The sequence below is a fragment of the Bufo bufo genome, chromosome 9, assembly GCF_905171765.1.
Source record: "Bufo bufo chromosome 9, aBufBuf1.1, whole genome shotgun sequence".
Lineage (NCBI taxonomy): Eukaryota > Metazoa > Chordata > Amphibia > Anura > Bufonidae > Bufo > Bufo bufo.
In genome coordinates, this window is record NC_053397.1 from 34,375,863 (window position 1) to 34,399,393 (window position 23,531).

Below are 23,531 nucleotides of genomic sequence, written 5' to 3' on the forward strand. Positions count from 1 at the left end.
GCCATCTCATTATTACTCCTAGAAAATGAAGAATAAATTGACAGCCGGATGTTACCCATTGAAGGTGTGGTTCTTTACATTGTCCATTGAGTCCCAACAGTGTAGAGACACACCCGTATGACCAGGGGAATTGCAACATCTAGTTGTCAGTTTATTTATACGTTTCCAGGAGGAATAACAGAGGAACGGCACTGTGCAGAGTTCTAAGAAATGATGATCCAGAATTATTTCATGAAGAATACATGTACATATGTCAGGAGAGGTGACTGATGTCGTCGTGTCTTTTAGGCTCATTCCCACTACTTAACCGTGAAGACTTTCGTCTCGGCTCTGAATTCGCTGTCCGATGAGCCTGCCATTAAAGCTGTTCTGAAGCGGCTGTGTGACCTGTACGCATTGCACGGAATATTCACAAGTGCTGGTGATTTCTTACAACATGGCTACCTGTCGGGGAAACAGCTGGACATGGTCACCACTGCTTACCTCGGCCTCTTGGCTGAGCTCCGGTGAGTGATTTGGTGAAGGTTGGCACATGGCACATAGTGGCAAGAGCTGATATGAATGGCTTGGGATTAAAGAGGTTGTCTGAGTGTTTAACACTGATGACCTACAGTACGCACTGAACGCAGGAGTCTGTAACGCACTGGATGCAGGACTTAATGTAAAAAAAAGAACACTCACAAGAGAGAATACCAGCCTTCCCCTGGCCCTGCTACCTGCTTGCCCCGTCTGTCTCCTCAGTAGGTGCTGCCTGCTCATCCCGTGCACTTATGAAACAGTCTGCCTCCTGCAGAGTCCGCACTGTACGAGAGGGAGAGAGATAGCAGGGCTGTGAAGGAAAAACTACCAGAGCGCACAATGACTGCTGCCTGGCCAACCGTATGCTGCCACAGCGCCAGCCTGCAGGACATCAGAGAGGCCAGGGGACCACATTACAGCACCACTACATTTATTTATTATCAAAAAGCATCATACATAACGGAAAAAAACAAAGTGTCCGCTAGTGAGTAGTGAAGCGGTGCTCCACAGTCTGTGCCATCCCCACCTCTCTACACCAGGGCCCAAAACCCCACCACTTCCCTCATTTCAGATGAGCCCCCTCCTCCTGGTGGATGCCCCTTGAGGGGCAGCAAGACAAGCCTGGGTACGTGGGAACCCCGCTGGCAAACATGGGGTGTCCGTGCACAAGGCTTCTTGGGTGCATTAGTGCAGAGGGAATGGGCCTCCAGCATCAAGCATGCCACCTCACAGCAGCAGCCAGGAGACCACAAAAGGACCAAGAACCCCTGCATCCTCCCTCCCTGCTGGGTTTGGGGGTCTTTGGGGCTGAAGGAGCGTAAGTGTCTGCGCTCATTGCTGTTCGGTGTGGTTGAGGGGTGTGATAAATGCTGGGGAAAGCCTCATTCAGAAGTTTGGGATGGGCCTCTGGGGAGGAGCCTCTGGCTGTGCTCAGTGTCGCCCTCTGCTGCAGCAGAGAGGAGCGGAGAAAGGGAAGTGACAACTGATCCGGGCATATTTCTGATTTAAAAAAGTGGTTGTCAGTCTTCCAGTCCATCTGTTGTCATACTAACCTGAAACCCCTTAGGGTGTATTCAGACGTTATGTACATATTGCATTTTTTTTTCCGTGTCTTCCTCAACTACACGGCAAAAACTGCAATCTGACTGTCACGTGTGAACACGCCCTGAAGCTGACGGCCCAGCGCAGCCTTGGCTCATTTTCCCGATGAGGGATATGCTGCCTTTCCCTTTAAGTGACAGCTCCACCAGCTCTTAACTCAGTCTTAGCAGGAACCTCTCATGGGGCCCCCTAGTGGACGTGGGCCCGCGGTCCATGCCCGAGTGCCTGAAAGGTCAGTCCACCCCTGTACAGTATCCTCAGAATAGCTCCTCAGTATGTGATCGGTAAAGGTCCGACACCCAGAAACCACCCCCCTCTTTCCCTCCCTCCCTCCCCCCCTCCCCCGGGGGCAGCTATTCAAGGAGGCCTTAGCGTTTTGGTGAGTGCCACAACCTCCTCACAGCTTACCAAGCACAGCGCTGTCCATTGCATAGTGGCTGTGCTTGGTACTGCAGCTCAGCCCCATTCATTTCAATGGGACTCAGCTGCACCTAGCCCATGTGACTGTGACCAATGAAGGTGAGGTCACTGGCCTAGGAAGGGGACATGGCGCTCTGTCTCTTTAAATAGCTAATTAGTTGAAGTGCCAGGTGTCCGACACCCAACGATCACCTGTTTCGAAACATTTGAACCCCCCCCCCCACACCTTTTAGGAAATTTTCCTAACTTTCCGCCTGTAAAACATTTCTTTTTATTTGTAGGAAAGACGCAGTTCTACTTGTTGATGCCTTTGATTACACAGATGAAGAGTTATTATCGGCCCTGGGGAGCTATGATGGCCACGTGTATCATAACCTGCTTGAGTGGGCTCAGAAAAATCCGGAGAACAAGAAGGTGAGTCCTGAGGGTGATGGCGACTGATATCCCAGTGCTTATCGGAGCACGGGATTGATAGTCCTCCTAGTTGTTAGGCCACCAAATTTTTATGGCATACCCATTTAAAGGGGTTGGCCACTGTATGCTAACTTTTCCTAGTGTGCTGGAAACTGCATTATATTCAGCCTACGTACAAAAAGAGCATCAGCATTGCTGGCCTCCTGTGCTGAGTCAGCTCCCCCTTATACATAACAGTCCTGCTCAAACATGGCTGCTGATGGAGGGACTCGAGACAATCCAATCCATCAGTGGGCCCCCATTCAGTAACGCTGTGCATGCACTGGTTGCTCATGCTGGGCACACGGGTCTCTTCTCTTGCCCATCCATCAGTGGTCCTATAGGGGCAGGATTGTTATGCATATGCAGGAACTGGCTGTCAACCCAGTGGGGGTTTGGGGCTGCACAGAAAGGTTAAAGGGTATGTTAACATTTGGGGGCAATTTTTTTTTTTTATTATTGCATTGTACTCATTTTGAGCTAAAAATAATTTTTTCAGCTGGTCTTTATTAAACATTTTGAGCCCCTTTCTCTGTACAACCTTGAGTTTCTCTAGTAGCAGGCTCTGTATTTTTACTGTTTCCTGTCAGGCAGCTCAGCTGACGAGCTCCTTATCTCTGACCCTACAAACACTCATTATAGCTCAGTCCTTATCTCAGGCTGGGTTTACACTTGAGCGTTTTACAGCGCGTTCAAACGCGCTGTAAAACGCTCAACACATGAAAACCAATGCTTCCCTATGACCCTGGTTCACACTTGAGCGTTTTACAGCGCGTTTGAACGCGCTGAAAAACGCCCTACGCTCAAACAAGTTCTTGAGCTTCTTTGGGGCGTTTTTTTTTAATCAAATCGTTTTTATTGAAACAATAAATACATAGTATTACAGAAAACAATACGTTGTTTTTTCTTTCTTGCTTTATCCACCGTGTGGAGTCAGAATACAACAGTAACCGTACAAATATTGACACACAGTTTTATCCAGTATCAGTACATAATGTGTATACATGCTAAAACAAATATTGAAACAAAGGATTATACATATCTAAATCCCCCCAAATCCCTTCCCCCCCCCCCCCAACTTACCTAACACCCCCCTCCGTGATAACTAATCTTGATTTTGACGAGCCTAAATAACCACGTGAGTGTGAGATAACCAATCACTCCACAATTTATCAAACTTTTGCGGACATCGTCTCTTCACATACACCCCTTTTTCAAGTATCATCATGTCATGCACCTTCCGTTCAAACTCACCCAGTGTAGGCGGACTTCCCTGGATCCACCTCATAGCAATCAGTTTCCTGGCCACATATAGCAATCTCCCCACAGCTACCTTGACCGATTCAGTCCCTCCAATCTCAGACACGTATCCCAGTACACACACCTTTGGGTCCTTTTGGATTCTCAATGTCATTCTGCTATTAATCATATTTCTTACCTCTTCCCAATAATTACCAATTACTGGGCAAGACCACAGCATATGTACCAAATCCGCACCCTCTTCCATACACTTTGGACACCTGTCATCAATTCTTACTCCAACCTTTTTTAGAAACACCGGTGTTTTGTACACTCTATGTATAATAAATAGCTGGGATAGTTTGCCCTGTTCGCTCAAGGACACCTTGGGGACCCCTTCTAATATATCTTCCCACTTATCTTTAGACATAACCCCCACGTCAGCCTCCCATTTTTTCATTCTTGAGAGCGGAAACCCCTCCAGGAATTTTTCCAATAAAAGAGCATACAATTGTGATATCAGCCCTCTTTTACCTCCCCCTGTCGGGAGAACAAGCTTATGAACCACCTCCATCTGAGCTATCACACATCCTTTCCGCAGTGTGACCTCAAGGGCATGCCTCATTTGGAGATATTTATAGAACCACCCCCTAGGAATATTAAATTCCTGCTGCAGGTTTTGAAATGACTTACATATCTTGTCCTCGATTAATTGGCCAATTCTCGTCACTCCATAAGTTTCCCAGTTCCTAAGTCCTGGTATGGCAAAAAATTCGGGCAACAGATGATTCTTTCCAATAGGGGAAAGTTCACTAATTCCACCTACACCTCTTAGCTGCTTCACCTTTGCCCAAACTTTTTTCATAAGTTCAATAAGAGGGAGTTTTTCTCTCCCAGCATGCATTCCTGAGCCTTCCAGAATGCCCATGAGGTCCCGACTGCCCAACCAATGTTGCAATATGTGCCCTGTCATATCTGGAGCTTGTAAATCAATCCATCCCTTGAAATGTTGACATTGGGAAGCCAGAAAATAGATCCATGCATTAGGGACAGCCAGGCCCCCTTCCGACTTAGTATATTGCAATGTCTCCAGTTTAATCCTAGCCTGCCCATATTTCCAAGTAAGATCCCTAAATATAGAATGAATTTTCTTGAATCTATCCTGGGGGATCCATACGGGAGCATTATTCAGTACATAAAAGCAACTGGGGCATCATAACCATTTTTAAAAGGTTAACTCTACCTACCACCGAAAGAAAGAGTCTACACCACGACCTCACTTTAAGCCTGAAAGTAGCCAGCAATGGGGACAGATTAAGGTCTTCAAAATCCGATAGTCTCGGTGTTATATATAGTCCCAGATATTTAAATTTATCCACCCAAGGCACCAGGCTATCTACTTGTCTGCCTGACAGGGCCTGCCCATCTATTGGCATCAAAGAGGATTTTTGCCAATTTATCTGAAGTCCAGAGAAGCCACCAAATCTGTCAATCAATGCCATGGCCGCATCCAGGGACGCACCAGTATCGCCCATAAAAAGCAGAGTGTCATCAGCGTACATAGCCACTTTATTGTGCAGCCCACCGTATCTAAACCCCACTATATTTGTTGATAAGCGAATATGCGCCGCGAGCGGCTCTATTGCGAGAGCAAACAATAAGGGCGACAATGGGCATCCCTGTCTGGTGCCCCTGGCAAGAGCGAAACAATCTGACAACCCTCCATTAGCTCTAATTCTCGCCTTAGGACTAGAGTATAGGACCTTTACCCACTGAATGAACCGTGCTCCAAAACCCATAGTTTTCAAGACCCCCCACAAGTAGATCCACTCCACACTATCGAACGCCTTGGCGGCGTCAAGAGCAAGCAAGGCCCTGTCTCCACAATTATCCGCCGGAATATTTAAGCTAGCATACAGCCTACGGAGATTAATAGCCGTCGATTTCCCAGGCATAAAACCCGTCTGGTCCGGGTGTACTATAGTCAGAATTACTTTGGACAGCCTGTTCGCCAACACCTTCGCCAGGAGCTTAACATCGGCTGTGAGAAGCGAAATTGGTCTGTAGGAATCCGGTATTTTAGGATCCTTCCCAGGTTTAGGTATAACCACAATTATAGCTTCCTGCATCGAATGTGGTAACGAACCTGCCTCCAATGAGTGCTCAAGCACCTTAAGTAATTCAGGAAGTAATATCCCCTGCAGCTTTTTATAAACCTCTACTGGGAGGCCATCAGCTCCAGGCGCCTTACCATTCGCCATACCCCCAAGCGCAGCCTCCAGTTCTTCCAGTGAAATCTGCTCTTCCAGCCTTACTCTATCCTCCTCTGACAGCCTCGATAACTGTGCCTCCCCTAGAAATTCATTAAGAGCCTCCTTAGAACTAGAACCAGTGGAAGCATATAGAGATACATAAAAGCTTTTTAGAATATCTAATATTCTTTTCGTATCCTGGCTACTATTCCCCATGTCATCTCTCAGTTCCTGGATACAAGAGGAGCCTCTCTGAGCCTGTGATACCACCAACAACAGATGACCCACCTTCTCACTTTCTTCAAAGGATCTCTGACGATAAAAACTTCTCTTTCTCTCTGCGGCCTGCACTAAATGACACCTCAGCTGCTCCTGAGCTACCGCCAGCGCCTCACTATTAATCAGGGTGGGGGATCTACCAAACTCTCTCTCCGCCTCAGCCACCAGTACATGCGCCTTAACATCCGCCTCCCTAGACCTAGATTTATGCTTGTTAATTTCTTTCATCAAGACTCCCCTCAGGAATGCTTTCATGGCGTCCCAGACACCCGGTACCGAGGCCGTCCCTGTATTGATGGCAAAGAATTCCTTAATTTCAAGAGAGATCCCAGATAGGTCACCCAACACATTTAGCCAATGTGAGTTACATTTCCACAGCCTCGGTCCCTGTCTGAGCACCCCCAGGCACAAGTCTATCTGCACCAAAGAATGGTCAGACAACGACCGAGGATGATAGACAACATCCCCAACCAGTGGCAGCATTATATCATTAACAAGGGCCAAATCAATACGCGATAACGAATGATGCGCGGCAGATCTGCACGAGAATTCACGCTTATCAGGGTTACGCAATCTCCATACATCATGTACACCTATTTCCCCCATAATATTTCTGAGAGCCACACTCCCCGGTAAACCCCCTGCTCCTTCCACCCGGCATCTATCTAGGGAGTCATTCAGCGTGCAGTTAAAGTCCCCAACCAGTAGCCACGGCAACCCAGGGAAGTCCGCCACAAAGTCCATAATCTCTCTTATCAATGGGGATGCAAATGGTGGGGGCACATACACAGACACCAGCACCACCTGTATTCCGTCCACCTTACACACCGCACACACATATCTACCATCCGCATCCACACATTCCTGCATATGTTCATACCTAATGCTACTATGCACAATGATACTAACCCCTCTAGAGTGAGAAGAATGAGTTGAATGTAACGCATATGTCACCCAATTTTTACTCATCCAGTGTAGATTTTCTCCAATCAGATGAGTTTCCTGAAGACAACATATAGCCGGCTGAAACCGCCCCAAGTACTGAAAAACACACTGTCTCTTTCGTGCATCTGCCATCCCTCTCACATTCCAGCTTAAAACTCTAATCACCTGTGACATGATAGAATTTCAGACCATACTTGGACCTCACATCCCACTCCAACTTCCTCAGCTCATATTTCAAGACCATATCTCTTCCCCCCAACTCCCTACCCAACCTCCCACCCCCCTCCCCCCCTTTCCCAATCAGATTTCTATAACTGGGGAACGTTTTCCCTATGATATCAACCTCACACATTAAAACAGGGCCATCTGAGAGCAACTTACCCCCCAACATATAATAATCATAGCAGATTATAACAACATCCCTCAGGTAGAGAATCCTCCCCACATCTGAGAAATACATTTTACTCTCAGCAACCTAATCCCTCCACAGGATCTACCTTGTGGTAGCATTACATAATACACTTCTTAACTGGTGCAACATTTATAGCAACCTTAGAGTGCAAATGCAAATAAAAATTGAACATAAGAAACTATATCTTAGCCTCCTTCAAGTGTCCAGGACTCCACTTCTCAATTGCCGCTCGTGGACGTCCAGCCACTGCGCCGCCTCCTCCGGATCTTCAAAAAATCTGGTGGATCCCAATGCCACCACACGCAGTTTAGCAGGAAACAACATAGCATATTGAACTTGTAGACTTCTCAGCCTTTTCTTTATGTCCATAAATCTGCTTCTCCTCCGCTGCACTTCATTGGAATAATCCGGAAATATGGACACTTTCACCCCGTTCAGGACCATCTCCTCATTGTCCCTTGATTGCCGCAGGATAGTGTCCCGGTCTTTAAAATGCAGGATCTTCGCCAGTATAGGACGAGGTGGTCTGCCTGGCGGAAGCGGCCGCATGGGGACTCTGTGCGCCCGCTCCACCGCATACAGGGAAGATAGACCTTTCTCATGGAATAGCTGATGCAACCATTTCTCCACAAACTCTGTAGCGTTATCTCCCTCCGTCTTTTCTGGCATTCCTACAATCCTCAGGTTGTTCCTTCTGGACCTGTTCTCCAGATCGTCAGTTTTAGCATATAAAGCAGCTATGTCCTTAGCAGTTGTTTTTGCCGCCATTTGCAGAGGCCGAACATCATCTTCAATAGTAGACACCCTCTTCTCCAATTCAGAGGTGCGCTCAGATATCTTGTGTAGGTCGTGCCTAATTATAGACACATCTGACCTCAGGCTACCAACTTGTACAGAGAGCACCTTCAGGGTATTGTTACAGCTAGCCACAGCAGCCATAATATCTTTTAGCGTGGGCTCTTCATTAGCCGCATCTTTGGGGCCTACCGCGCTTTTAGCTGGACGTGCAGGGGTCAATGGCGGCCACTCCGCCGCATCCAGGGCCTCCCCATCTAGGGATCCGTCCTCTTGTTCAGAAGAATTATGCACTTCTGCCTCCTTCTCCTCTGCCCAGTCTCCCACACCGCTATCAGCGCGGGCAAACTTGCTTAACTTTGCGGCTGCACTCTGGCTCAGTTTGGACTGTAAGGCCGGCCCCTCTTCCTCCTCGGCGCCGCCATGCTGGCTCACCTCCGGCCTATCTTATCGCGGCCCCTTGTTGGATTTTCGCGGCATGTCGGAGCTCTCAAAATCACCCCCGCACTCTCCGGTCTCCACTCACCCACCAGGTAAGAAAAAATTATCGAAATAGACGTTGCTACCACACTAATGTTCAGGATGCCGGCAGGAGCTGTGAGCGGTGCGTCCTACTCCATGCGCTCTCAGGCCACGCCCCCGATGGCCTTCTTTGGGGCGTTTTGGCGCGCGTTTGTGGCCATAGGACACTGCAGTCAATCACACAAACGCGCGTTTACTATTGCAAAAAACGCGCATAAAAACGCGCGACAAAAACGTGCGTTAAACGCGCATATCAAATACGCTCAGGTCTGAACCCAGCCTCACTGATAAGAATGTGGCTGAACTAAGAGTTTATGACCTGTTAGTACTTTAGTGAAAATGGTTTTAGATGACCGGGACAAAGTGAAAGTACGATTTAACACTGCTAAACAATCCTTTGTGACAGAACCGTTGAATATTTTTAATAAAGACCAATTGAAAAAATAATTTTTAGCCCAAAATGAGTAAAATGCAATAAAAAAAAAAATTCATCCCGACATACAGCAGTCTGGATCAGCAGTGCTTGTGGGCAACATGACAATAGGATTGTCACAGGGTTCCGAAGGTGCACTCGGTCCCCCATTGCCCGCAGAACTGTTGCTTAGCTTTGGGAATGAGGATCTGTGTTTGACCTCATTCCCAGGGCGGCTTTACTAGTTGGGTGGCTCCCTGCTCCTAGTCTGCCTTGAGCGCCGAGCTGATCACTCGGTGCTCGACTGGTTGGTCTGTCGGTCATGTGACGCTGGCCATGTCACATGACCCTCCCTCCCCACTATAAATACAGGCAGCCTGCTGGCTACAGGTTGCCTGTTAATTTCTAGGTTCCTGGCTATTTGTTGGACTGCTGAATACTTACCTGATCCTGTTCCCTGACCATCCTTTTGCCTGCTCCTCCTGTACTGCGCTTCCGTCCTGGTATTGTGACCTCAGCTCCCACCTGACTACTCTCTTAGGACTCCTCTTGTACTTCTCTGCTCTCCTGGTATTTATGACCCCGGCTTCTCCTGACAATTCTCTGCTTGCTCCATTTGTACTTTCCTGGTATTGACTCGGTCCGTTCACGTCCTGTTGTTTGTCTGTCTGTCATCCCTGCACTTACTCCAAGTTAGGGATTGCCGTCCAGTTGTCCCCTGTCATTAGGACTCGCGAGGCAAGTAGGCAGGGCCAGGGGTAAGGGTGGAGCGCAGTGGTCACTTCCCTCCCCCCTGTGTGTGTGTGTGTGTGTACGCGACCGTTACAGATTAACAGGACCAATAACCACTGTATTATGAATCCTCTGGTGACCCTGACTGACCATGTCTCTAATCTGACGCAGAGGGTTCAGGAGTTAGGGGAAAAACTCAGTTCTTTTGAGTTAGGGCAAGGTTCTTCCACTCCTCAGGCCTCCAGTCCGCATTTTGAGCCCCAGATTAAGCTCCCAGAACCCTTTTCTGGAGAGCGGAGGAAGTTTCTCTCTTTTAAGGAGAGTTGCAAACTTTACTTCCGTTTGCGCCCCGTGTCCTCTGGCCCCGAGAGTCAACGCGTGGGCATTATCATTTCCCGATTACAGGGTGATCCCCAGGACTGGGCGTTCTCTTTACCTGCTGGCACCAGTTGTTTATATTCTGTGGAGGGGTTCTTTCAGGCCTTGGGTACCCTCTATGATGAACCAGACAGGGCTCTAGTAGCCGAGACGGCTCTAAAGGCACTGGTTCAGGGAAATTTACCAGCGGAGGATTATTGCACCCAATTCAGAAGGTGGTGTGTCCCCTCAGGATGGAACGAACCAGCCCTGAAGAGTCAGTTCAGGTCAGGTCTGTCTGATAAATTAAAGGATCTTCTGGTCAGTTATCAACTTCCAGAGACCTTAGAAGAGATGATGACCCTTGTTGTCCGACTTGACCGACGGGTTAGAGAGAGACGACAGGAACAGTTCTCTTCCCAGATGGTGGTCCAGCCAGAGGCCTATCCCAGAGACAATGCTGAGGTCTCCACCAAGGAACCCATGCAGGTTGGCATGACCCGAGGGAATCTTCGCCGCAGACGTGGAGAATGCTTTTACTGTGGAGATCCTGACCATTGGATCAACCAGTGTCCTAAGAAGGTCCTCTCTGTCAAGTCTCCTAAGACAAGGCAACCTAAAGACCAGGTACACCCTGAATTTTCTAAATGTAAGCTTTCGGTACCCATTACGATTTCTCTGGGAGTAGATAAATGGCCGGGTAAGGCCTTTATTGATTCTGGCTCAGCGGCTAGCTTTATTGACTCTGAATATGCTGTAAGATTGGGTATTCCTATGTTTGCCTTACCAACTCCTATCCATGTCATGGCTATTGATGCTACTCCTCTTATTGGTGGTACGGTGAGTTTATGTACCTCGGAGATTTCTCTAACCGTGGGTGTGTGCCACTCAGAGAGATGTTCGCTTCTAGTCCTGGAGAACCTACCTGCTGAGGTGGTACTAGGGTTGCCTTGGCTCCGACTACATAACCCCACTATAGATTGGTCCAATGGGGAGTTGGTGAGATGGGGGCCTAAGTGTGACTCGTGCTTGTCCGTGGTACAGGCTGGGGTCTCAGTAAAGTCTGATACTTTACCCTCTGTTGTTAGAGAATATTCTGATGTATTCTCATCACCAACCCCGGAGGTTCTACCCCCCCATAGACCTTATGATTGTACCATAGAGCTAGTAGAGGGGGCCAAGTTTCCTAAAGGACGAATTTATAATCTTTCTATGCCCGAACGCAAGGCCATGGAAGATTATATTAAGGAGAGCCTTGGTAAAGGGCATATTAGACCTTCTGTCTCTCCTATGGGGGCGGGGTTTTTATTCGTTAAGAAAAAAGATGGTGGTCTTAGGCCATGTATCGATTACCGGAGATTAAATAAAATCACTGTCCAGAATAGATACTCCCTCCCATTGATTCCGGATTTATTTAACCAGGTTCTGGGGGCAACCTGGTTTTCCAAAATTGACCTGAAAGGGGCCTACAATCTAATCCGAATCAAGGAGGGAGACGAATGGAAGACGGCGTTCAATACTCCGGTAGGACACTTTGAATACCAAGTGATGCCTTTTGGACTCGGCAATGCCCCAGCTGTGTTCCAAAACTTCATGAATGACATTCTTAGGGAGTACTTAGGTAAATTTGTTATTGTCTATCTTGACGACATTTTGATATTCTCTCCTGACTTCGAATCCCATGTGTCTCATGTTAAACAAGTATTAGAGGTGTTGAGGGAGAATCAGCTATCCGCTAAACAAGAGAAATGTGTCTTTGGTGTACAGGAGATTCTGTTTCTAGGGCATGTTCTGATTCCTCACGCCTTCAAGATGGATCCTGGTAAGGTACTAGCAATTAAGGAATGGGTAAGACCTTCATCCTTAAAGGCCTTACAACGGTTCTTAGGTTTCGCCAATTACTATCGTAAATTTATTATGAATTTTTCCGTAATTGCTAAACCGTTGACCGACCTTACTAAGAAAGGGGCCGATTTGGAGAATTGGTCTACTGAGGCCATTTCTTCATTTGAAAAATTAAAAAAGGCATTTAGTAGCGCTCCCATTCTGATCCAGCCTGATCAGGAGAAACCTTTTATTGTGGAGGTGGATGCGTCCGAGGACGGCGTAGGAGCAGTCCTTTCACAAGGTCCTGCTAGCCTCACTAATCTGAGACCATGTGCCTTCTTCTCCAGGAAATTCTCTCCCACGGAGAGAAACTACGACATAGGGAATAGGGAGCTGCTGGCCATTAAATGGGCATTTGAGGAGTGGAGGCATTTCCTGGAGGGGGCAAGACATTGTGTAACTGTTGTCACTGACCATAAAAACCTTATGTTTCTCGAGTCTGCTAAGAGGTTGAATCCCCGTCAAGCCAGATGGGCTCTGTTTTTTACTCGTTTAGATTTTTCCATCACGTTCAGGCCGGGAAGTAAAAATGTGAAGGCGGACGCATTATCTCGGAGCTTCCAGGCTTTTCAACCTACTGAGGTACCACCTGAATCCATCCTACCAGCAAAAATCTTCTTAGCAGCTCTTACCCAGGATATCTCGGCTCGCATTAGGTCTGAACAACATCTGGCACCGGTATCCACCCCAACAGATAAGTTGTTTGTTCCCGTACAATTTCGTCTCCAGCTGTTGGGTGAGTGTCACGATTCTGCCTTTTGTGGACATCTGGGTGTTGAGGGCACTAAGGATCTGGTTTCTAGATCTTATTGGTGGCCCACTCTAACTAGGGATGTCAAGTCCTACGTGTCAGCCTGTGAGGTTTTTGCCAGGTCCAAGACACCTAGGACTCGCCCTGCTGGTAACCTACGACCCCTACCCATTCCCAGTAGACCCTGGTCCCATATCTCGATGGACTTTATAACTGACCTACCGCTGGCGGAGGGTAAGACTGTGGTTTGGGTAGTGGTCGATAGGTTTAGCAAGATGGTTCATTTCATTCCCCTGTCTAAACTTCTGAATGCTAAAACCCTGGCGTCTATTTTTGTGAGAGAGATTGTTCGTTTACATGGCATCCCGGAAAATATTGTTTCTGACAGGGGTGTGTAGTTTGTGTCCAAATTCTGGAGGGCCTTCTGTCAAAGATGTAAAATTTCATTGTCTTTTTCTTCCGCCTACCATCCTGAGAGTAATGGGCAGACTGAACGCCTTAATCAGTCTGTGGAACAATTCTTGAGGTTGTATGTTGCTGATGACCAGCAATTATGGGTCAAATTCCTTCCGTTGGCTGAATTTGCTTTGAATAACCGTGTCAATTCTTCTGCTGGGGTCTCCCCTTTCTTTTGTAACCATGGTTTTCATCCCTGTTTTCATTCTGGGTCGTCCGTCTCCGCCTCTAACCCTGAAGCGGATAAAATCTCCTCCGAACTGTGCACAGTTTGGGCCCGGGTTCAATCGAACCTAGAAAAGGCTCAATGTTCTCAAAAACTCAAGGCCGATAGGAGACGTTCAAGGGGGGGTAAACTTTCAGGTTGGGGATAAAGTATGGTTGTCCTCCAAGAATCTATCTCTCAAGGTAACTTCTAAAAAATTTGCTCCTCGTTTTATTGGACCATATAAGATCACGGAAGTGATTAACCCGGTATCTTTTAGGTTGGAGCTGCCTGAGTCATTCCACATTCATAATGTGTTCCATAAATCTCTGCTTAAAAAATATTTTGAACCGGTAGTACCATCAAAAGCCTCGCCTCCGCCGGTTCTTGTTAATGATGCTGTCGAGTATGTGGTGTCTAAAATAGTGGATGTCAGGAAGGTGCGTAATTCCTTGCAGTACCTGATTCACTGGAAGGGGTATGGACCTGAAGAGAGATCTTGGGTACCTGCCAGGGAGGTTCATGCTCCTAGACTTGTTCGTAAATTTCATTTAGAACACCCTGAAAAGCCATCGCCTGAAGTCTTGGGTCCGGTGGCCCCTCGTAAAAGGGGGGGTACTGTCACGGGGTTCCGAAGGTGCACTCGGTCCCCCATTGCCCGCAGAACTGTTGCTTAGCTTTTGGAATGAGGTTCTGTGTTTGACCTCATTCCCAGGGCGGCTTTACTAGCTGGGTGGCTCCCTGCTCCTAGTCTGCCTTGAGCGCCGAGCTGATCACTCGGTGCTCGACTGGTTGGTCTGTCGGTCATGTGACGCTGGCCACGTCACATGACCCTCACTCCCCACTATAAATACAGGCAGCCTGCTGGCTACAGGTTGCCTGTTAATTTCTAGGTTCCTGGCTATTTGTTGGACTGCTGAATACTTACCTGATCCTGTTCCCTGACCATACTTTTGCCTGCTCCTCCTGTACTGCGCTTCCGTCCTGGTATTGTGACCTCGGCTCCCACCTGACTGCTCTCTTAGGACTCCTCTTGTACTTCTCTGCTCTCCTGGTATTTATGACCCCGGCTTCTCCTGACAATTCTCTGCTTGCTCCATTTGTACTTTGCAGCTTTCCTGGTATTGACTCGGTCCGTTCACGTCCTGTTGTTTGTCTGTCTGTCATCCCTGCACTTACTCCAAGTTAGGGATTGCCGTCCAGTTGTCCCCTGTCATTAGGACTCGCGAGGCAAGTAGGCAGGGCCAGGGGTAAGGGTGGAGCGCAGTGGTCACTTCCCTCCCCCCTGTGTGTGTGTGTACGCGACCGTTACAAGGATGCCTCAGTATGCATCTATATTCATATATACACTGCTCAAAAAAATAAAGGGAACACTTAAACAACACAATGTAACTCCAAGTCAATCACACTTCTGTGAAATCAAACTGTCCACTTAGGAAGCAACACTGAGCGACAATCAATTTCACATGCTGTTGTGCAAATGGGATAGACAACAGGTGGAAATTATAGGCAATTAGCAAGACCCCCCCAATAAAGGAGTGGTTCTGCAGGTGGTGATCACAGACCACTTCTCAGTTCCTAAGCTTCCTGGCTGATGTTTTGGTCACTTTTGAATGCTGGCGGTGCTTTCACTCTAGTGGTAGCATGAGACGGAGTCTACAACCCACACAAGTGGCTAGGTAGTGCAGCTTATCCAGGATGGCACCTCAATGCGAGATGTGGCAAGAAGGTTTGCTGTGTCTGTCAGCGTAGTGTCCAGAGCATGGAGGCGCTACCAGGAGACAGGCCAGTACATCAGGATACGTGGATGAGGCCGTAGGAGGGCAACAACCCAGCAGCAGGACCGCTACCTCCGCCTTTGTGCAAGAAGGAACAGGAGGAGCACTGCCAGAGCCCTGCAAAATGACCTCCAGCAGGCCACAAATGTGCATGTGTCTGCTCAAACAGTCAGAAACAGACTCCATGAGGGTGATATGAGGGCCCGATGTCCACAGGTGGGGGTTGTGCTTACAGCCCAACACCGTGCAGGACGTTTGGCATTTGCCAGAGAACACCAAGATTGGCAAATTAGCCACTGGCGCCCTGTGCTCTTCATAGATGAAAGCAGGTTCACACTGAGCACATGTGACAGACGTGACAGAGTCTGGAGACGCCGTGGAGAACGTTCTGCTGCCTGCAACATCCTCCAGCATGACCAGTTTGGCATTGGGTCAGTAATGGTGTGGGGTGGCATTTCTTTGGAGGGCCGCACAGCCCTCCGTGTGCTCACCAGAGGTAGCCTGACTGCCATTAGGTACCGAGATGAGATCCTCAGACCCCTTGCGAGACCATATGCTGGTGCGGTTGGCCCTGGGTTCCTCCTAATGCAAGACAATGCTAGACCTCATGTGGCTGAAGTGTGTCAGCAGTTGCTGCAAGACGAAGGCATTGATGCTATGGACTGGCCCGCCCGTTCCCCAGACCTGAATCCAATTGAGCACATCTGGGACATCATGTCTCGCTCTATCCACCAACGTCATGTTGCACCACAGACTGTCCAGGAGTTGGCAGATGCTTTAGTCCAGGTCTGGGAGGAGATCCCTCAGGAGACCGTCCGCCACCTCATCAGGAGCATGCACAGACGTTGTAGGGAGGTCATACAGGCACGTGGAGGCCACACACACTACTGAGCCTCATTTTGACTTGTTTTAAGGACATTACATCAAAGTTGGATCAGCCTGTAGTGTGTTTTTCCACTTTAATTTTGAGTGTGACTCCAAATCCAGACCTCCATGGGCTGAAAAATTTGATTTCCATTTTTTTTATTTTTGTGTGATTTTGTTGTCAGCACATTCAACTATGTAAAGAACAAAAGTATTTCAGAAGAATATTTAATTAATTCGGATCTAGGATGTGTTATTTTTGTGTTCCCTTTATTTTTTTGAGCAGTGTATATATATATATATTTTTTTTTGTATGCTCAGATCCCATGTTAGTGAGCTATTCTCCCCCAAGAGAATGGCATCTGATGGAGCATTATGTTATGGGGGCTCTGCCATGTGCATAAGGTTTTACTGTTCTACATGCTTGTCCTCTGCTTGGTGGGACATTCAAAAAATTATTTATAAAAAATGTAGTCAGGCAGCTAACTGCATGGATGAAGCCGAGCATGGAGAAACCAGAAGCAAGTCCAAAAGCTCCTATTCACACTATACTAATAAAGACGCACGTATCGCCGGCTCTAAAACGTTTCATCCAACAATAAGGCAGAGGCCTCAGGGACTTGCGACGACCTCAAAGAGAATATAGGATAGAGTGGTCTCCTGTGATTAAATAAAATCTAAATTTAGTTGCATTTCCTGAGTATTGCTCAATACAAAATCTGTGGTGTGGATAATATACCCCTTTCTAATTCTCTTGCAGGTGACTCCAGTGTTTGAGACTTACCTGAAGCCTCACCTGCAAAGCAATCAATCCAAATTATGAAGAGGACATTCCCACAAGACCCAGATGCCACATTAATTGATTATAACGTGTGCTCTTTTCCTGTTTTCACACCTCAGGGATGGTTTTTATAATGTTTTTAGTCACTGATAAGAATCTCAAGGAATTGGTGGTAGAGCGAAACTATGTCTGAGGCCTCATCTCGGCTGCCGTCAACCAATGTCTGGAAGAAAAGCCATTAATCTGAACTGTAAATGTAAACTTGTACAGAAGATCACGATGTCAGCTAGACAAGAGATTGACCAGAAATGGTGCATGTGAAGAGTGGAGAAGCGGCAGCTAGTTGCTTCTTTCCTCTCTAAATCTCCTCTGTTCTCTCTGTAGCTGAAACAGAGTCTCTTAGAAACTGAACTTCTTGTCTTTCCCCCATCTACTAACCTACCTAAGGCCTCATGCTCACGGCCGTATCCATTTTGTGGTCTGCAAATCGTTGATCCTGTCAATGTGCCATCTGCACCTTTTTTTTTTTTTTGCGGACCCGCTGACATCATTGGGTCCGTGGTCCGCATTTTGTGGACATATTCTATCTTTTTGCAGAACGGACATATGGATGCAGAAGGCAAATTAACGATCGTGTGCCGTCCACATCTGTAGGTCCATTCCACGAAAGGATACAACATGTCTTATACTTGGCTGCAAAAAATGCGGATGCAACAAAGATGGTATCTGTATTTTGCGGATCTGCAATTTGCAGAGTGCATGAGGCCTAAACCTAATAATTCAGTTTCAGTCTGTGGCACAATCGCAACTCCTGGGCAGCATGCCTACTGTCTTGGGGTTATGTGTGACTCAGATATTTCCTTTGCTTCCCATAGTCAATCACTTGTCACCTGCACCTCAAGAACATCTCCAGAATCTGCCCTTTTCTCATTTTGGAAACAGCCAAAACTTCTCACCCACAAAGCTCTCCGCAGTGCTGCACCTCCTTACATCTCCTCCTCTCTGATGTCCATCTACCACCCTTCTTCTGCTCTCTATTCTGCCGATGATCTAAGACTAACATCCTCCATAATTCGAACCTCTGTCTGGTCTTCAAGACTTTTCTCAAGCTGTACCTGCTTTCTAGAATGCATTGTTCCGGACAATCAGGTTGATGCTCAACTTTCTTTGAAACACTTCTTTTCAGGCCGGCTGCGGACTATGGTGGTGCTATAGAACTAAAGATTATTATTAAAAGGGCCTCCAAAAATTAAAGCTTTACTCTGATTACTTGCTGTAGGAAACTGCTCCACTTTTCTTTTTTTTTTCCTTCTTTTTTTGCACCCCCTGATGATGACTGTATAGAATATCAGTAATTAGTCACCGGATCACCAGGGGCCCACTGGGTTTTAGAACTGCCCCCTTTATGGAAATATCACCCTTCTCTTGTCTGCTCCGTGGGCAAAAGAAAAATGCATTGCAGTAAAAAATAAATAAAAAAAATTTAAGAACGCAAAGTTCGAAACGCGTCAATTGTGCGGGATAGCAGGGATGTGTTCATACATGTGAAGCTGTTTTTGAAAATAAAGACTATGCAACAAAATCGCATTCAAGTGCTCGAACCTTTCTTTTCGTTTCTCTACAATCAAAGGACTTACCTGGTTCGTTCCGTGCATGTGGATAAAGATTAAGGTGAGCTGGATCTCCATATAGACGGTAAAAAATAAATAAATAAATAAATAATGTTCCCTAAATGTCTACTGATCTTATGCCTGATATATAAAATAACTAATTTATAAACGAATAAATAAATAATAAAAATATATATAACAAATGTGCTGACCAGAACCCCGCTTGGATTTTACTGCGCTATGTTAGGCTGCCATCAGATGACGGTCATGGGGGTGCATTTTAGCATCATATTTCCACCGCAGCACCCGGATATTCGCTGTGGGTTTCTATGCTGATCTAAGTCTGGTTTATTAGAACTACAGGAAATCTGAGATTTGAGGCTTTAATATGGACACTAAACCCACATTATATGAAAATGTGTTACCAACATGAAATAAAGAATACATTTTATCGCCGTAAACCAGATTGTGACTGTTTGGCTTCATTCAGACTGTCTAAAGCAGGGATGCCCAACCTGCGGCCCTCCAGCTGTTGCAAAACTACAATTCCCAGCATGGCACAGCCCACAGCTATTAGGGCATGCTGGGAGTTCTAGTTTTGCAACAGCTGGAGGGCCGCAGGTTGAGCATCCCTGTAATTGTCAAATGACCAATTTTTATTTTTTTTTTTTTTTCTTTTCTGTGTGCGGATTTCACCCTTTTCAATGCAAAAGGTAAGATCAGGAGCGGATTAAGTGCATGATAGGCCCGGGGCTGTCTACCCCTTCCCCCCCCATTTTAGTTTTTTTTTTTCTGTATGAAGAGGCTGCGGTGCTTCATGGGCGCCAGAGTCTCTTCTTAGGCCATATGACATCTTCAGACTAAAAAAAAATACCCCAAATTGGGTCCTAAACTGAAAAATTTGGTCGCCAAATTTAAAATACATATAATTGTAATAAAAAAGACATGGAGGAGAATACAGCACCACATACCTCTTACATCCAGTGACATCTCCTGTCATGTAGACCTTCTCTTTCCTCTTCTCCTCCATTTGACCCAGACCACCATGGCAAATTCTTTCAGCCGCATCTCGTCTCTACAGTTTGTAACACAGACACGTTAGATTTCTCAATTTTTCCATCAACCTCCTCATCCTGGTGTCCCCACAGCGTCATCCTGCCACCCCCAATACTGTGCCCATTGTGCTCCCCAATGCTCCAGGAACTATACTGCTGAAAAAATAGTGACCCTAATAGACATAATTGGGGTAATTTATCAAACTGGTGTAAAGTAGAACTGGATTTCCAAAAGAGCTGTCAAATATGAAAGGTGGAATCTGATTGGCTGCTATGGGCAACTAAGCCAGTTCTGCGTTACACCAGTTTGATAAATTACCCCAAATGTTCCTATAGTGTCCACAGCCGCTATAATGTCCCCTAGAGACCCCCATTAATAATAACACCCTCTATTGTGCTCCAGGCAATAATCCCTGTATAGTGTCCCCAGAAATAATAGAATTGCCCCTACAGTGCCTCCAAAATAGCAACACCCCCATATAGTAATTTCCACCACACTGCCCCACATAGTAATCCCCCCATAGTAATTTCCCCCAAACTGCCCCCATATAGTAGTCTGCCCCCCACACAGTAATTTGCCCCACACTGCCCCCACATAGTAATCCCCCCATAGTAATTTCCCCCCACACAGTAATTTCCCCCAAACTGCCCCATATAGTAGTCTGCCCCCCACACAGTAATTTGCCCCACACAGCAATTTCCCAACATTGCCCCCACATAGTAATTTGCCCCCACACTGCCCCATATAGTAATTTGTCCCCACAGTGCCCCATATAGTAATTTGTCCCCACACTGCCCCATATAGTAATTTGTCCCCACATAGCAATTACCCCCACACAATAGTTTCCCCCACACTGCCCCATATAGAAATTTTCCCCCACATAGTAGTCCCTCCCATAATAATTTGCCCCCCACACTGCCCCCACATAACAATTTGCCCCCACACTGCCCCATCTAGAAATTTGCCCCCACATAGTAGTCCCTCTCATAATAATTTGCCCCCACATAGTAGTCCCTCCCATAATAATTTGCCCCCACACTGCACCAACTAGTAATTTGCCCCCACATAGTATTCCCTCCCATAATAATTTGGCCCCATACAGCCCCCACATTCCCCCCCATGTACTTGATTTATCTTCCCTAATATGTCCTCCTGTGTGTGTCCCCCCCAAAGTAGGCACATGAAATAAAAAATGAACAAAAAATGAAAAGATAAATACTCACCTATGTCCAGGGCCAGGCGCTTGCTCGCAGAGGAAGGCGGGATGAGTCAGGCGCGTCACAGTGCTGCGTCCCGACACAGGCGCACGATGACGTCATCACGCACGCCTGCGCCGGGATTTCACTACCGCATAGGCCTCAGGCCTACAAGGCCTGAAGCCTATGGCGGTGATCGGCGACGGGACAGGGAGTTATGCGCTCCCGTGCCCCGCCACAGTATGTGGGCGTTCGGGTCAGCATTGGGCCCCCCATCGGTGCTGGGCCCGGGGCTGCCGACCCGAACGTCCCTATTGTAATCCGCCACTGCTTTCAACTCACCCAATTGCAAATCAGCCAAGAAGTCTGAGCCCCAAGTCATGCAGCGTCTCTTCTGCTTTTTGATGACTCTGCTAGCAGGGTTTCCCAGGGCCATTCACCTAGCCCTGTCCCAGAAGTGGAAGAGATTGAGTGCCCCGATGCCCAACCACTTATGTTTCAGGATGAGTACATGGGAGGACCACCGCAGCGCGTCTCTGATGATGACGAAACACAGGTGCCAACTGCTGCGGCTTTCTGAAGTCTGCAGACCGACAAGGAGGGCAAGGGTGAAGACTGGGTGGAAGATGATGTGGGGGATGATGAGGTCCTCAACCCCACATGGAATCAAGGTCATGCAGAAGAGGGAGCAGGGTGCAAAAGCGTCTGTTACATTCTCAGGTGACATTTTACCATTTTTGCCGTGAATAAACCCCTGCTCTGCATAGGTGACAGGGAACTAAATTTTGTAAATACGTCTGTTACTGATCGTAAGATACGCGAGTACAAGCGCACGCTGGTAGACGCGCTGCTGGTGGCATTCCCACCTGACTGCGGGGGCACAGTGGAAGCACAAGGCGAAAGCTGATGACGAGGAAGAGGTCGCCCACGCAGCTGGGGCACCACCAGCACCTCAGAAGGCAGGGTTCGCAAGGCTAAAATGTGGAAAAGCTTTGTCAGCACACCACAACAACCAGCACCACCAGCTGATACGGAACGTCTTAGCAGGAGGCAGCATTTCACCAACATGGTGGAGCAGTATGTGTGCACACGCCTACACGTACTGAATGACGGGTCTGCCCCCTTCAACTTCTGGGTCTCCAAATTGGGCACATGGCCTGAGCTTGCCCTTTACGCCTTGGAGGTGCTGGCCTGCCCTGCAGCCAGTGTATTATCTGTTTAGCACGGCAGGAGGGGTAATCACAGACAAGCGCAGCCACCTGTCCACAGCCAACATGAACAAGCTCATGTTCATTGAAATGAACCAGGCATGGATCCCACAGGACTTGTCCGTACCTTGTGCAGAATAGACATGTATACACGCACTAAGCAGCCATTGTTATACTGTAGCGCACTTTCTCTTTGTTTTATTTATATTTCCCAATGTTGAAGTCATTTCCCTATCCACATTTGTTTGCAGAGCACTTGCCATGCTCTTAAAGGGAACCTGTCACCAAAAAAAACGCTTACTAAGCTGTTAATAGTACCTTATAGTGCTGCATAGTAGTTTCCTAATGCACTTTTTCATCGTTTAGCCGCATCTAGCCTCCTTGAGAAATCAATGTTTTATTCAGTCGCTGCCCCGTGCTTCAAATCAGGTTTGAAGTCAAGGGGGCAGCGGCCTAGGCGTCTCCAATGCTGCTCTCCCCGCCTCCCGCCGCTTTTATTGACACGCCGGATCTCAGTGCCGGGACCGCGCTCCCAGCCCGCATGCGCAGTAAAGGGCTGCTGTAGCGCGATCCCGGCTCCGGCTCGTACACTCAGCTGGCTTCAGTTTCGCTACTGCGCATGCGCCCGCCAGCCTTACATACTAGCGCAGTTACAGAAGATGCCAGGTGCATGAGCAGTAGCGAAACTGAAGCCGGCTGAGTGTACGAGCCGGGATCGCGCTACAGGCTACAGCAGCCCTTTACTGCGCATGCGGGCTGGGAGCGCGGTCCCGGCACTGAGATCCGGCGTGTCAATAAAGGCGGCGGGAGGTGGGGAGAGCAGCATTGGAGACGCCTAGGCCGCTGCACCCTTGACTTCAAACCTGACTTGAAGCAGGGGGCAGCGACTGAATAAAACATTGATTTCTCAAGGAGGCTAGATGCTGCTAAACGATGAAAAAGTGCATTAGGAAACTACTATGCAGCACTATAAGGTACTATTAACAGCTTAGTAAGCGTTTTTTTGGTGACAGGTTCCCCTTTAACCACATTTTGCTGCCTTTTGCAGCCCTCTAGCCCTGTCCATGACTTTTTTAGAGCCATTTTAGTGCTCCAAAGTTCGGGTCCCCATTGACTTCAATGGGGATCGGGGTCAAGTTGGGGTCCCGAACTCGAACTTTTTTGCGAAGTTTGGCAGAACCCGAACTTCCAGTTGTCCGCTCAACTCTACGGATGACCCCTTTAATTTCATGAATCTCTGTAGAATTCTCTTTCAAGAGGTTTCGCAACTTTACAAGTCTGGTCTGGAAAGGGTTACCCAG

General features: G+C 47.6%; 1 protein-coding gene and 1 long non-coding RNA gene across 2 annotated transcripts in view; one reads left to right on the forward strand and one right to left on the reverse strand.

Moving 5' to 3' along the window:
* Positions 1-17,754, forward strand: part of LOC120979106 (peroxisomal acyl-coenzyme A oxidase 2-like) — a 69,085-nt gene extending 51,331 nt beyond the window's left edge. Inside the window, exons 12-14 of the mRNA XM_040407649.1 lie at positions 289-506; positions 2,322-2,454; positions 17,140-17,754. Of these exons, the coding sequence (XP_040263583.1) occupies positions 289-506; positions 2,322-2,454; positions 17,140-17,202 (414 nt within the window). The 3' untranslated portion in view covers positions 17,203-17,754. The remainder of the gene's footprint in view (positions 1-288; positions 507-2,321; positions 2,455-17,139) is intronic.
* Positions 520-22,417, reverse strand: LOC120979111. The gene is made up of 3 exons (XR_005774241.1): positions 22,407-22,417; positions 14,880-14,882; positions 520-655 (listed from the first exon to the last, which is right to left on the reverse strand). It is a non-coding gene; the product is annotated as an uncharacterized LOC120979111 (long non-coding RNA).
* Between the last annotated feature and the right edge of the window lie 1,114 nt (positions 22,418-23,531).